This window comes from Ciconia boyciana, chromosome 1, assembly GCF_034638445.1.
Source record: "Ciconia boyciana chromosome 1, ASM3463844v1, whole genome shotgun sequence".
Classification (NCBI taxonomy): Eukaryota; Metazoa; Chordata; class Aves; order Ciconiiformes; family Ciconiidae; genus Ciconia; species Ciconia boyciana.
This window is the reverse complement of record NC_132934.1, coordinates 201227261-201243077: the sequence shown is the minus strand read 5'-3', so window position 1 is coordinate 201243077 and position 15817 is coordinate 201227261. Positions and strand designations below refer to the sequence as shown.

General features: G+C 36.4%; 1 protein-coding gene across 2 annotated transcripts in view; it reads right to left on the bottom strand.

The window, feature by feature from the left end:
• The window catches only part of RDX (radixin), a 41138-nt gene that overhangs the window by 10026 nt on the left and 15295 nt on the right, over window positions 1-15817 (bottom strand). For both annotated transcript variants that reach the window (XM_072850567.1, XM_072850566.1), the window contains 5 exons: window positions 12384-12467; window positions 7280-7375; window positions 5544-5818; window positions 1635-1718; window positions 1003-1149 (listed from right to left, as the gene is read on the bottom strand). In XM_072850567.1, the coding sequence (XP_072706668.1) occupies window positions 1003-1149; window positions 1635-1718; window positions 5544-5818; window positions 7280-7375; window positions 12384-12467 (686 nt within the window). The remainder of the gene's footprint in view (window positions 1-1002; window positions 1150-1634; window positions 1719-5543; window positions 5819-7279; window positions 7376-12383; window positions 12468-15817) is intronic.

The following is a 15817-nucleotide window of genomic DNA, read 5'->3' as shown; positions in this document are numbered from 1 at the left end:
AAATAAATTAAGTTCAGAAACCGTTACAATGTTATGCACCAACTGCATAACTGTAAATATTTTTCTCCATGAGCACAGAAAGTTTTTCCAATTTGTATTATCTTAATTACAAGCATTAGAAAATGTTTAAGTATTTGATTGCTAACTATTGGGAGTTAAAGAATACCAAAAATTGGTCGATCGTTCAATCTGATCTGAACATTTTCTGAATATTTCCTTCTGTCAGGAGTTATATTGCCATCTAATGGCAATTAAGACTTACAGAATTTTGTTACAGAGCATATACATTGAAGAGCATTAACTTTCAGTTCAGTTGACGGCTGTTATCTGGTGTTTGACACATCATGTTTAACTTCAAATCACTGTGAAAGGACTGTTGACATCAGATACTACTAACAAGTGTTTGGAAAGAAACAAAAGAATAAGCCTGTTCTTCTGTTTTCAGATTCTTCAAATTTTGTACATTTCAGCTTTATCCCTCTTCAAGTAGGACAGAATCTCTGATGTCTCTATCAGGACACAAGATTCATCTACTTTCTTTGATGTCTAAAAGGTTTCACTTTTAGATACCAAAGTTCTTCATGCTCTAACAGCTATAATCCTAGTCACTGCTCTTACAAAATGTTTCTCATTGAATATACTGCTCAGCTTCTCAATGTCCTTTTCATCCTGACTGAAGAGGAAGTCCTGAGGGAGTAAAAAGTACAGAAAGAAACCATATAAAGATCGTCTAGCTATCGTACATCCATATTAAGCAACGTAAATTTAAGTTTACACAGAACTGCTCTTCCTTTCCCTTCTTTTGCATCCCTATTTAATCTTTAAAATTCAAATATTCTGGCAGTTAACGTCTATCTCTCTTTTTCTCTCTTTTACATAGATTAGAAGGTCTTTGAGAACCTGTTTTGCTAGATGTTATCGAACACAGAGTAAGGTGGGTTTCGTATAATCTCAGGTAGGATCTTCTAGGACAGAACTGCAAAGTGAGTATTAGCCACTTACTTATCATCATGCTCATAAATATTCAGACCCAAAGCATCAACTCCTAGCCACAATTCAGTTCCTTTTTTATTCTTTATTTCAAAATAGTTGACTCCATACATTTCCAAGTCTTGTGCTATCTTAAGGTATTCCATCATAGAATCTTCCCTGATGAAAGAAGAAAAAAAAAAAATTAAAAATTGCACAGTGTAGACAAATCAAAAGTACATTGTAAGAATAAGGGAACTGCAGAATAACTAATTTGTAAAATTTAGTTAGGAATTAAATCTCTCTCCTTTGACTTTCATGTGTACATTGATTCAGATCCTTGTAGAGGGTCTACACATTAATACCCAAGTATAGTTCAATCACCGCTCTTCGTCTTTTCACCCTATGAGCTATGGAAATAAGTAGTATATTTTAGAGGCAGGCAACTGTGGACAAAGGCAGTTGACAACCTTACCAGAAGTCATGCAGGTAACCTAACTGGAAACTCACCCTCGCTGCAGCTTTCATGGAAGTTTTTGATAACTGCCTACCCTGGTCAGAATAAGAGAAAGGAGTTTCCAAACAAATATAACGTCTCCCAAAATACATCCTAATAATAACAAAAAAAACCCTTAAAGGTCTTGGAACATTTTCTAAGTAATTACCTTAACATTCCCCTGTGCTCTTCATGCCAGTTCTGTATTCTTTCTTCCCACTGTTCTTTTGTCAGTTTGTGCTGTTCTAACACACTGTGAATAGAAGTTGTTGCTATTAAATGACATTGACAACCAATTTAATCTCTTAAAGTTACAAGTTTGGTTACACAGCATAACATATGCTTTAATTGAATAAACTTACTGCTCATCTTTTTAACCCAAACAGACACAGAAACTTTGTATTTCAACAAATACACTTTTAAAATAGTGTGAAATCACTTCTTTTTTCATGGTATTCTAGACTTTTTGTAATATAAAAGTCACACCATGGCATATCTCAACTTTCAATAAAGTCATAAAATGTAATGTTTGGAACACCTGAAAATGCAGACCTACAAAATCCTCATACAACAATGCTGCAAATTAATCTCTAGGTATGCACAGATACACTCAAGCTTTCATTCTGCTGTTGTTTGAAAGAAAAAGTAACACATTAAGACTAGTTTGTTGGGGGGTTTTTTGTTTTTTTTTAATAAATAAAATCAGTAGTGAACCAGTTTCAGAAAACTATTTGAAGTTTATCTATAGCAGGCTGCAATGATGGAATTATGTTTTGACCTACTAGAACTTTCGATGTAGTACTGCAGTAAGAAATCAAATGCATACGATAACTTTATTATACTTTTATTCCATGCACCTAGCATTTCAAGCACTCCTAGAGAAATTATTTTAAAGGACAATTAAAAAAAAGAAAATAAATAGACTGAAAATAATCTTAAAGAAGTCAGAACAGTTGTTTTCCTTTCTCTTTACTCAGGAAAGTAAGGATTTACTACTTTTCCCTACGTTTTTAGCAAAGTACAATAAGGAATAGATTGAGTGATGCAGAAGATACTAATGCAGTGTTTCTTCTGTTATAGGATCTCTCTGTCACTTGATTTGCTACTCTGCCCCATATCTGCAAAGCGCACTTTTCAGTGGGAGCCATATCACATTTTGATTTGCTTAGTGTGCATCGCTATCAACAGGCTTTCCTCCTCAAAACCAAGGCAGGGGTTTTAGTTTTTGCACCTGCACAAAGGTGATGTAGGTCATCACAGCTAAAGGATACAAGAACATGCAATGACAAAACATCCTTTTTGTTTGTTTCATCTTCAGCCTTGAATATAAGTATAAGCCCTAAATACAATACTTACAGAAGCCCGTTACAGAACGCACAAAGTAGAACAGCCTGCTTTGGCTGTAATAATCTAAAAGCGTCCTGGCAATCACTTACAAGTTTCTAAAATTAATTCCTGACTTTTACACTGTGATATTTGCATTGTGAGCTGCTTTCCACCATTATTGCTTCTACTCCTCCAGCAGATATTCACAAAATGTTGAAAAGCTTTCATAGCACTATAACATAAAGCTAACAATCAAAAAAAAAAAAAAGGGGCAAAACAGGATATTGCAAAAATACACGATCCCAGGATTGTCACACAAGTGCCCATCTGAAAATAAAAGCCCTGCTCCCAAGCTCTTCTTCAAAGAATCACAGAATGGTTGAGGTTGGAAGGGACCTCTGAAAGTCATCTTGTCCACCCCCCTGCTCAAGCAGCATCACCTACAGCCAGTCACCTAGGACCGCGTCTAGACAGCCTTTGAATATCTCTAAGGAGGGAGACTTCACAAGCTCTCCAGGCAACTTGTGCCAGCACTCAGTCACCTTCATGGTGACTTGTGCTTTCTTGGGCTTTCCAAATTAAGTTAAATTTCTACTTCTACAGAAATTCTTTGCACTTTCCTCTTTTTGAATTAAATTTGAATTGAAAACATGAGACAATGGGCACAAGTGAAATACACCTGAACACAATTTTTTATTTTATTTCTTTACTGTGAAGGTGGTCAAACACTAGAACAGGTTGCCCAGAGAGGTTGCAGAGTGTCTATCCTTGGAAATATTCAAAACCCAACTGCAAAAGGCTTTGAGCAACCTGCTGTAATTAGAATAGAATATTTCAGTTGGAAGGGACCTACAACGATCACCTAGTCCAACTACCTGACCACTTCAGGGCTGACCAAAAGTTAAAGCATGTTAAGGGCATTGTCCAAATGACTCAAACACTGACTCGCATGGGGCATCAACCACCTCTCTAGGTGACTCTATTTTGAGTAAGGGGACTGGACTAGCTGATCTTCAGAGCTCCCCTTCCAAGCTCAAATTATTCTGTGTTTCTATGATATCCCCAAATCTGGCAATGTCTTTGGCAATAGCCCTCTCATCATTTGGTTCCCTCCATTCTCTCTTCACATGCTATTGATGAAATGTCACTAGCAGATATGCAAGGACTGTTGCAACAGAGTAACTCAGCAAGGACCTGATGCCTTGTTACTATCCAGGTCATAGTTCTGAGCCAAGAAATATGTAGTAGTTTTGACAGGTGAACATTAAGACTCTAATTAATGGGAACTGCACATCTTTTCTTACCTTTTTCAGTAAAATTTTGCAAAGCTAGTCTACTTTGGGAAACAAGTAAGTATTTTTGACATTACATTGTATATTGTTCAAATGTATTTTTATGATGTACTTGCTAGTTTTCTGGCAAATCTCCTGGTGACAGGAGGCAAACCAGGAATAATTGCGTTAGAATGAATACAAAAGCTTCGTGCTCACTCAGTGCAGACTGGCACACAACTGGGTGAAAGCATATGCTGGGAAATCATCTGAACACTTGCCTACTGAAAAAGAGCATCTTAAGTATTTGAGTTTGTGTCATATACAAGTACTCCAGTGTTCACAGGCTGTCATCATAACCAAGCAAAAACCAAGATTTGTGAGCCAACATATTAAGTAATGATAGTTTTACTGGTTCTACATCTCCCTGCCTTCCTAACAAAGGGTATTTTTTAGAAAGAGGTATAGACTTCATTGTCACAAGACGGAAGTAAACAGCCAAAACCAAAAACTCTTAGCCAGGATTTTTAAAAATCTGAAACATTTTCAGAAATATTTATTTCAATACTTCACCACAATCCTTTGAAATGCTTTTTTGCTTGCTTGAAAATTCTCAAGCTTATTTACACTAATAAGTGAGTTTCTACTTTTAGTTTTCTAACTAGAGAGACAAAGCATATGACTTTTAAAGCAACCTCAAATTATTCCATGGCTCTCATTTCTTTGAAGATGCATTAGCGTTACATATTTAGTAAGCACACATTTGTCCATGATACATCACTATGGAATCATCTACATCACTATGGATTCATCTACGCTAACAAAATTGTCTAACCTCGTACATTTGTGTTGTAATGCTTCTCTTGCTGCCAATACATGCCAGGAGCATGGTTTCAGTTGCATGAAGAAACAGAACTATAATCTTGGTGCTTACTTTTCCGAACCACTTAGATGAGTGACAGATACAAGAGTTCACACTCAACAGCAATGGCAACAATTTAGTTTCTAAATTTTCTGTCCAGGCTAGCATTTTTCTGCTATATATTTTATTTGCAATACCCTTCATAATTATTTTCAGGAAATTATTATAATTTAAGTGTACAAAAACATCAAGAACTGAAGAAAAGGAGTGACTATCAAATGAATCTTAGTGACTTCTGTATTGGAGTATTTTGATTTTAATTTAGCAGAAGCAAGCCTCCAGGAACATTAGATCATTTTGGAGTACTTTAGAAATGTGTTCAACTAAATCTGTGCAGATGGTTGTGGATGGGACAGGAAATACGTCTCAAGAAACCAATGGTTGTGATACTTCTTTCTTATTTAAAGTCTAAATTAGGATCTCTAAATTTCACTAGCAAGACATGCACTCTTAAGAAAGCTACCATTAAATGCACATTATCACTTAACATTGTAATTATAAAAAATGTGCTGTAACCAAGTTTATGTGCAGCAGATGATGCAAAAACAGTCTCACTCACCGCTGAGGGAGAAGTCTGTCATTGGCTAGGTAGCCTAGTTTATGTATCTCCTTACTGTAATCTCCGTACTTGGACTGGACAGCATAAGAAGCCAGAAGAACTGCAGTTTCTGGTGGGCAATATATTTCATCATTTAAGATCGCTTCTTTGACTTGCAGGAAGAAAAGTCTCTGAGTTATTTCCTGAATTAATTCTTCAGATACATCCTCTGGAAAAAACTTGGCCCTGAACTTAAACTGCAAAGGATTTTCTTTCCTTACATCTTGCTGTGTTACCTGAGGGAGAAGAATAAAGAAAAAGAGCACTAAATGGTATGTTAAATATAATTAACTCAGTAGTAATTAACTCTTTTAGCTCCTCTACACTGAAATCCAGTGCTTCCTAACAAGCCCACTGTGGAACTCACTAAAGGTTCACACAGCACTGAATCAAGTACACCAACTTGGATAAATCAGACAATTTTGAAACACTACTCAAAGGCTGCTTAAGATTTTTTTTGTAGGCTTGTGTGAATCTGTATTTATCACAATAATGATCTGGAAAAAAAGAAGTAGTAATATGTATTAAAAAAATGAAAACTATATCCCAGGATGAATTGCAGTAAGTAACAAGTTAGGGTCTAACAAGGTTTCTTTAGCAAGAACTACAGCACATTTCTTCAACGTAAGTGTAAAAAGTTGGATTCTTTTAAAAGTCTTTGAACTACTGAACTAAATAAATAAATAAAAAAATCTATAACTGCCTTAGTCAAAGTTAAAGAAATTAGCACACCCTTGCTGCTCCTGAACTGCACCAGCAACTTAACTTGCTAAAGACTTTCATAGAGCAACGTCTTCTGTATTTTTCACAAACGACGCGCCAAATCCTGTAGTCTCCAACCACTGGAGGCAAGCCATTAGGGCTAACAAAATATTTATAGCACTACAACGTTTATTGCATATGAAACAAAAGGCATATGAAATTCTAGGAGACCACTTTGGTGGTTAGCAGCTTTAACTCACTGGATTTACCACAGAGGAGAAGGAAAGATTATGTAAATGCAGACAGTGGGACTTGCTCCTAAAACCCTCCAAATTTACCTCCTAATACTGAAGATAAAAAAAGGTGTTCTTGATTAAGTTGAACTCAAAAAATCTCTTTATTCTAAACAGTGCCATTAATAACCTGACAGCCAATATTAAAATAAAAGGTGACCATTCAAATTCATAAATAGAATTTAAAGTAAAATGACCTGGTTCCCAATAGCTGGGAGACACAAGGTGTTCAGTGCTGTTGGGGAAAAACAAAAATTACCCTACAATCTACCTACTAGATACCTCAACAGAAGTTTAGGAGCCTATTATTGGTGTCTTGTTTAAAGATCTATAGCTGTATACATGCAAATTCACGAAGCTCAAATACTTCACACCCGCCCCCCCAAGTGTAAAACATTTATTCTATTATATTTTGCTACATGAAAACAGGACAATCATATTAAAGTTTTCCTAATGCCTGCATCACCATGGTACTGGAAATACAGGAAACAGTATCTCCTCAAATTAAATGCTGATGCAGCTTTGCATATTCTTTTATAACTAACCAAACTTAACACTGCATCTTGTAATTTAAAGCAAATGAAAAGCAACTTTTCAACTGAATTTGAAGCCAGCTATATCTCACCTACAACATTAAAGCAGCAAGCCTTATAAAAGTGTATTTCAAACTGTACACTTGCCTAAATATTAGGGAATTGTTACCTTTTTATTTAGCTTCAGCCAAGTTGAGTAGCCTTTGCTGTCCACATACTGTAGCCCAAAAAACCAGACTTCACGAAGACCAACAGTTTTCACCACCTAAAGATAAACGATCCATAATCATCAGTAATCACTACAACAGGATTTTTTTTTTTTACAGTAATTAAGCTACAGAAACCATCTCAAACTGAAGTGTAATCAAGTTTTAAAAGAACAAAAAAAATGAAAATAGTAGCAAAACATCAGGTTCAGGGAATCATTCACCTCAGAGTTCTAAAACTCAAACACCATGTTGCCAAACTACCAACTGGAGCATGCATCTTACTGTGTACATCAAACTCAGCACCTGAGGAATACAAGGTAGCAACCAGGACCCTGATATTTGAAAGCACGTCTGGGAAGTAATCTGCAGACCTACAGACAAGTAAGTCCACTTCAACAGAAGACAACTGGTGAAACTATAATGAAGAATAATACTTGTGGAGAAGTATGAGGTAACAAGGATGAATCACCTCCCTCAAATATTTCTGAAATCTTCTAAGAGTTAATGATAAAAGGGATAAGAATGATCTAGCTGATAAACCATACATGAATTTCCCGTAAGATTTCTGATCAGGTCTATCATCAAAGGCCACTAAAGAAACAAAATTGTCCTTGAATAAAGGGAAGGTTTTTTTAGGGATATACTAGTTAAAAAGAAAGAAAAAAAAATAAACAAACTGTTTTCACAACAGACTTGTAGTGTAACCACTAGGGAAGTCCCCCAGGACTTCGTATGTAATCTGCAAAAAAGGATGAAGCTGATGTGGCAAAATCTGCTGTAGAAAACCTTCCATAAAGATCTGTGAGTAAACAGTAAAAAGGAAGATGAACGTCAATAAAAGATGATATTTAATAAAAACAAAATACTGTACGTAAGAGACAACCATTTTAATTACGTGAACAAAGTTCTCATTGTAAAGGAAAAGCGCAACAAAGCTGTTATATTACTATACATGTCTATGGTATTCCCAAATCTCTAATACTACATCTGGACTGCACACATCAACTTAAAAAAGGATGCTGCAGCACTGGAAATGTTTCAGAAACGTTGAAAAGAATGTCATTGACATGGAACATTTTCTGCATAGCCAAGACAAGAACTAAGGCTACTGACAGAGAAACGAGGAAAGGAAAATTATGATATAGGTCTATAAAACTTGCATGGCATATAGAAGGAAAACAGAGAATGATTATTCATTATTTCTCATAATGTAAGAATTAAGAGAATCAACAGAAATCATTAGATAGCAGGTTCAAAGCAAACAAAAAGAAGCACTTTTACTACACAGTATAATGAAACTGTGGAACTATCTTACAAGTCTTTTGCATAGTAAAAGTACATGTGGATTCAATAAGCAATTAATCAGAAAGGTCCAGCAAAGATTATTAAGTAACTGTAAACTCTGGCTCCAAAAGATCCAGTATGGCAGTACTTACGTATGTTCTCAGGTTGGACCATGCTGGCAAGCTGGTTTACTGAAGGCTGTTTTATGGAAGCATTCAGATGCATGTGAAGTAAATAGAATTTTACACATAGATCCTCCTCCATTTTAAAGTAGTACTATCGGGTTGCAAAATTAAGATTTTGAAAATTAGAAAATGTCATAGGATAGCTGTGCAAACTTATTTCTGATGCCTTGCATATTTATTATTATTACTTAACAATCATTCAAGTGCACCTTTTTTCCTCCTCTACCCTTTCACCTTCAAGCTCCAAAGCACAGAATGAACAATGTTCATGGATCCAACCTGATTCCTTTAAGTGACCAGTTGTCTTCTCTAGAATTCCTACATCATTTACTTTAGAACATAAGAAATGTTAAGAACAAGTTTACGTTACTAGTATGGTCCTGAGTAATTTGGTGTCACAACACAGAAATTTCAGACCTGCTGCTTCTTTTGGCACAGATCTCCTACATGATGCTGATCAAACTACTTATGGCTTTAGCAGATGACTCCAAGAATGCTCTTTACTTTGCAGCTGTCCAAGTTGAGCCTTTGCACCTGATCAGCGCTCTGAGCTGCAAAGTCAGTAAGAACTGCAGATGCTCAACAGCTCTGCCCATAAGGCATAAGGAGACAAGTGCTTATGCTCACATCAAAACATTTTGCTCTCGCCTGCTAACTATGGCCCTTCAACTGAGATGCACATTGCACATTAACTATAGGCAACTTGTCTACTGCAATGCAGAGTTACACATGCTTGCAAATGAACACTAAAACCAGCTTACACATTAGCCTGTTTTACTTCAGACTCCACAAATAAGGAAAGAGCATCATCTATCACTGCCTCTCAGCTCAAAGGGAAGAGAAAAAAATTGTTCTGAAACTTTGTACCAAAATAATATGAGCACTTAAGCACTGCAGTAGCATGATATGAAAAATAAGTACAGAATGAGAAACTTAGGAGTTTGATTCTGGCTCAAAAGATTCATTAAGTGGCTCCAGGCAAGTCTTCACCACATCTGTAAAACAGATTTATCCACCACCACATCCTACAACTTGACTATTAATAGGCAATAAAAACTTACTGGAGACAAAAAGCAACCAGAGCAATAGATATGTTTTGGCAAATCAAAACATACACATAAAGACAACCTAACAAGAATTTCATTGAGTCAGCTTCTGAAAGATCATAAGGGAGACTTCTGAGAGATCTGGAAAGGTCAGTAGGGCATAACTTGAAATAAAGGAGACAACCTTCCCATTCTTTCTGAATGGCAACTACAGTAAACCAGAGGTACTGATGCTCAGTGCTAACACCTTATTGAAACAACAAAACAAAGCAACCCCCACCATTACCAGCAGTGTGTGGAAACATACCCCCCCCACAGGGTTCTTCCTTTCCTAGGAAAGTTACAGATGCTAAATTGGTTGACTAAAGGAGGACAGATCCCCTCTTGCCCATTCTGACAACTGACAGGACAGACAAAAGGACTAACAATAAATATGTTAAGACACCTTCTGAAATATGAGTAATTTAAAAAAAAATGGGTTTGTGCAATAAATAAGAACTATACTGAGTTTCACAATGGAAGAGAAAAGAGAAAGCCACAGATGTCAAATGCTGAATTCTTGTCTGCTAGCAGATGAAGATGATGAAAACACACACATGGAATGGGAAGCAAATCAACAACTCCAGAAAACACCAATTAAAAGCTTAAAAGAACCACTGACTGAAAAAAAGGACAAGTTGTTCACCAAAAATGTAGAGGAGCACTAGACAACAGCTAAATTCATGGAGAGGTTTTCTGCAAGCAACAACCAACAAGTCTACTGTCACGTCCACCATTTCTGCATAAACCTTGAAGGCCAATCCTCTCAATAAAAGTGCTATTCAATTATCTTCCTATAGAGAAACAGCATAACTTTTGTCTGAAGATTTCATGCTGGTTTTGCAATACAGTTCAGCTCTTGATGTTACTCTGTGGAACTCACCCATGAATTTAAGATCAGGCTGAAAATGCTTCTCTCCTTACACACAACTATGCTGTTTGATTTTGCTTGACCTAACAATTTTTCAGTTTAAACTTCCAGAAGTTGATTATAAGAGCTGGTGAGATGTCAAAAGCCACACAGTGAATTGAGGAACAAAGTTGAAGAGCGCATGAAAAAGAATTCTGAGCTGTATCTTTGTTCCCTATTTGTGAATGCCCCAATTTGGATGAGCCTGATTACCTGGCCACAAGACGTTACACAGCAGAATGTCACCCCACCCAATACTGCATGGCAGAAGATAGCAAAGGTAGACCAAAGACAAGTAACAGCTTGAGGCTTCTGTGCCACAGAATACCATACTTTTTATTTGATGGTGGTGTTGGTTAGACAAAAAGCAGGACAGCCCCTTTCTTCAAGAAGTCTTTCTAAGAGTCACAAACTCTATTCCTATGTAGAGGCTGAAGATATATTGCTACTGATGTTAGAGAAAGGGGCAGGGGGTAGAAGTGTTAAGAGTCAGACGGTCATTTCAAACAAAAATTGCAAATGAAATTTCTTTCCTCTAAAAGAAAAAGCTCAGTGTTACAAAACAATAAACATTCTCCTCCTTTCAACTTAGATACTAAGACATTCAATCGGCTCTTAAAGGTCAATTAAAAGTTTAAGAGTTCTTAAAGAACTCTTTCAATGTGTTACTTTCTCTTAATATCCATCACTACATACTTTAAGCATCTATAGTGGATGGAAACAACAGTTCTACTAGACATAATTGTTGCTATAGTTAAACTGGTTTTGAAGAGTAATCTCAAATATTTCTGCATTTTTAACTAAATGCATACATCTCGGATCTAGATAATACAATGTATTTATTGGTTTCTTGAGGAAAAACGAAATGACACATTGACAAGCTTCTATTCTTAACATTTTCTAGAACACTCCACAACCTAGATCAAAAAATTGTTTCAAGATTCTGATGGCTAACATCACATGAAATGAATGCGAGAACAACCCTTTTTAAGAAATCATTCATTTAGCCCATGTGACTGGTGTACAACAGACACACTATCAAGTGAGAATGTGTAGTTCTGATAGGTTTGCAATCCATAAGCACATTAAAGCCTTCATTTTCACTTTTCCCACTTAGTCCTTTTTTTTTTTTAACTTAAATTTCAAACTGGATCATAGGACAACATTATTTTTCTAACATTCGGGAAGTGAAAAAGTATCTACAGCTTCCATTCGGGGGGGGGAGGGGGGGGGAGATGTTAGCTTTCCTTAATTAACTTTTATTGTTACATTCATTATTAAATAGTGAAGGCTATATAAATTTCTATAGTTGCAACTATAATGTCATTAGACATAAAAAAGTACCATTAGTTTCAAAGCAGTTCTATACACAATTCAACTGAAGCCTCACTGTTAACCTATTTACACAGAGCTGTCTTTGAATTTAATACATTCCATGAGAAGTAATGAGGAAGTTCAAACTAATTGAGAGCATAGCTTAGATAATATAAGGAGAAACAATCTATACATGAGAACACTTCTGCTTTCTCAAACTATGCCTTAATACCCACAATAGTTTTGTGTCTGTACACATACATACACAGAGACACATATAAGTTACCTGATCAAAGAGCTGCTTGCCTGTTGTATTGGGCTGGATGGCAAATTCCAACTCTGCATCCATTGTGGTTACTCTGACATTGATCTACAGAAAATAAAGAAATATTTAAATCATACTGTAACAATGTAATGCTTCTATACACTGTGATTAGCCTGTAAGAAACAATATATGGTAAGTAAATTCAACAATTTTAATGGTCTTGTATACACACAGAACACAGCAGATATAAAAATGGAAAATTTGAATCTGCAAAAAATCTCATCTTTTATTTAGTATAAAAGCATATTCAGGATAATATTTAACACTAGGTTTGAAGGTCAAACCAGGGAACAAAGCTCAAAATCAATTTAATGGGATAGCTGACATGACTACTGAGCACTCAAAGAACACTGGGACATTCAGCTATTGGGCACTATCTTTCAGTGGGCTTCCCAAATGTGTGCAAAATAAAAAGTTCCTAGTCATATACATTATCATTTTAAGGTATTTATATTGCCAAGTATAAAAAGACAAGCAGCCTCCTGCCCTGTCATTTCTAAAATTAAGAGGTTCACCAGTCTTAAAGTATATAGAACTAGAGCCTGTAGACCTCAGGACAGACTAATAGCAGATTTTTCATCAGTGGAAGGAGGAACTACAGAAGTTAGCTCCCCTTAACACTGAGCCCATTCAATTCCCTTACTACAAGACTGAAAAACCATCGCTATTCAATGAACTTCTTTCTCCTGAAACAGAGGACCATTCTCCAGACGACTCCTGACAGTCGCTGTTTTTATTTGTTCTAAAACAAGCAGTCAAATATTCCAGGAGATATCTGGATGCCTACCTGACTTGGAAGTACAACAGCCTGTTCCAATTTCTCTTCAACTGGTACACACAAAAGTGAGAATTTTCATGAAACAGAACAAAGTACTAAATGCAACAGTACTGTCTTCTCACTGTTAAAATGGTCCTCCATTCCTCCTGCCAGGGTATCACATTGTATTCATCTTTAGTGAATACGAATATAAAGTGTTAAAGGTCAAAACTACTTTGCTATAAATGCAAAAACCAGAAACATGAAACTTATTTAAGGCACACAGATATATTATAATTTCTCTCTACTATAAAATATGGAACAGGATTAAATTAGGACTTGTATTACAGGTTCTTATGCTACTTGATCTATGCCTGTGTAAACCATTTCCATTAACTATTTCCCTAATTTTGCCACCAGGTGGAATACTTTGAGAAGTGAGAGTCTGGAAAAGTCTCTGCAAGACAGAACACAGAAGGGAGATCTAAGGTGCAAAAAAGAAAACTGGACAGAAGTTAGTCCCCGTGCAACAGATTAAGCTTGTTCACTCCTTTCTTTAGTGTCAAGGTAAACAACTTTGGGCATGAGCTGGATACACAAGACAAGAGTAGCGGGAGTCTGAGGACCTCTAGGTTATAGACCTACAAACAAGGAAGATAGCAGGAGGTTAGCAAACTTTTTTTGTGTGCAAACAGTGATAAAGAACAAGAGTTGAAGGCTTTGGAGTAAAAGATAGTAAACTTTTATTGCAAAAAAAAAAAATTTGAGGCTGTGTGTCAGGACAAGGGAAAAGAGGTGTCTTCTGTAGATTCTCTCACTCTGCCCATTTTGAGAGAAAAAAAATTGCTTATTCTCTAACAGAACAACCCATTTTAAATGGTAGGTCTAACTCACTGCCAGTTGCACTGGTTTAAGTGTGGGGGGTTGCCTCTTAATTACAAGAAGTTAATTTTTTTAAGCAGTTTTTCAATTTTAAAAACGAAGCTTGCTTTAAGGCAGCTACAAGTAAGCAAGTTACAAGGGATAAGGCTAAAATGTAACTTTATTAAATGCCAAAGCACTCTGTTATGTAACAGCAGCATTGCCAAAACAAGAAATGTCACAGAAGATCTACAAAGCGCAGCAAGTTCAACTAATTGCAGCAGACTTTTTAGAGTTGCAGCACAAACTTCTTACCTAAATATCCTTGTAACAAATGTCATCTTCTACAAATGCACGAGTTACTACCTGAAAGTCTATATCCCTCACAAGAACTAGGGAATTCAAACAGTAAAATAATTAACGTAACGCAGACGCACTCAACACAGCCTGCAGATTCTGTTCACTTCTGGATGTTACTGCCTCAAATAAAAGCAGAGTGCTATAAGAGTACACAGCTGCTGCATCCATGATGGATACAAATACACATTAGGAGTACCTGGTCACTTATACACATTACAGTAACTGCTTAAGTCTTCAGCAATTTTGTTTTTCTTTGAACTTCTGATTAACAGATCACCCAGCTGCTAATTAATATTTACACTTTCAGTTCTCCTAAGAAAGTTGCAAATTAAATGATAGCAATATTATCCTTTTATGGTATGAGTTATTTAAGAAGAGACTTACAAAAGGTAACATTACACTTGATCATTTTCCTTCTGAAGACATTTGGACTGACTTAGATTTTTGGCATACAAATACTGAGCTTTTACAACCTTATAACATTGTTTCACAGCTTCAGTTATTTCTGGGCATGGAAAATAAGAGTTACTTTTGACAAAACCTGAGATTGAGCCCAGAAGCCCAAACCTTGATCACACAGCACACTCTCAACAAAATCAAACCTCTGGTGTCAATTCCATTGTCTGAAAAATAAAACTACCCAACTACATTAAGAACAGTCACAGGGGAAGTTTCCACATGATAAATAAGGCAGGCAATTGAGAAAACACAGGCAGAGAAAGAAGGCCCAGTAAATTCAGCAATGGACTGTCACTCATGTAATCTGCTGTTGGGTATCCAGCTACTTTGAACCAACACTCCTAATGTGACATTGGTGACAGGGGGAAATTATCCGAACCACAAATCATGAAGACAGACACTAATCTGAACATAATTACTCTGAACCTACTTTACCACATGAATACAGAAACAGGAAGGAGCTCTTGCAATGGTGACAAGAGAAATGTATGAACGTTTCCTGTAGCAAGCGTTGGAAGGCTACTACTACTCATACCACAAGACCCATTTAATGCCTGCTTTTCAATCTTGCTCTCACCAGGATTACACATCTTCCTTCAAACTTCAGGAACTATGACAAAGCACTAGACAAGACTTAGCCACTTACTTCAGCTGCTCAGTCGTGAGACAAACCCCGTTCTACTGTGCACGGGCTCAGGGTAGGAGCTGCAACAAGTCTCATTTGGTATATTCATATGTAATTTTGACTGAACTCTGAGTAGATGCCTTCTAAGGATCCTAATCTGGTAAACTAATCAAGAAACTCTCTAGGTGGTTCTGCAATTCATAGGGGTATGCCTGAGCAAACACACTTTTTTTTTTTAAGGTTAAAAAGTGGCTATACGCAAACATTATTTGCAGTGCCACAATTTAACAATTTCTATCACTTAGTACGGACCTAGAGATCTCTATGCAAATA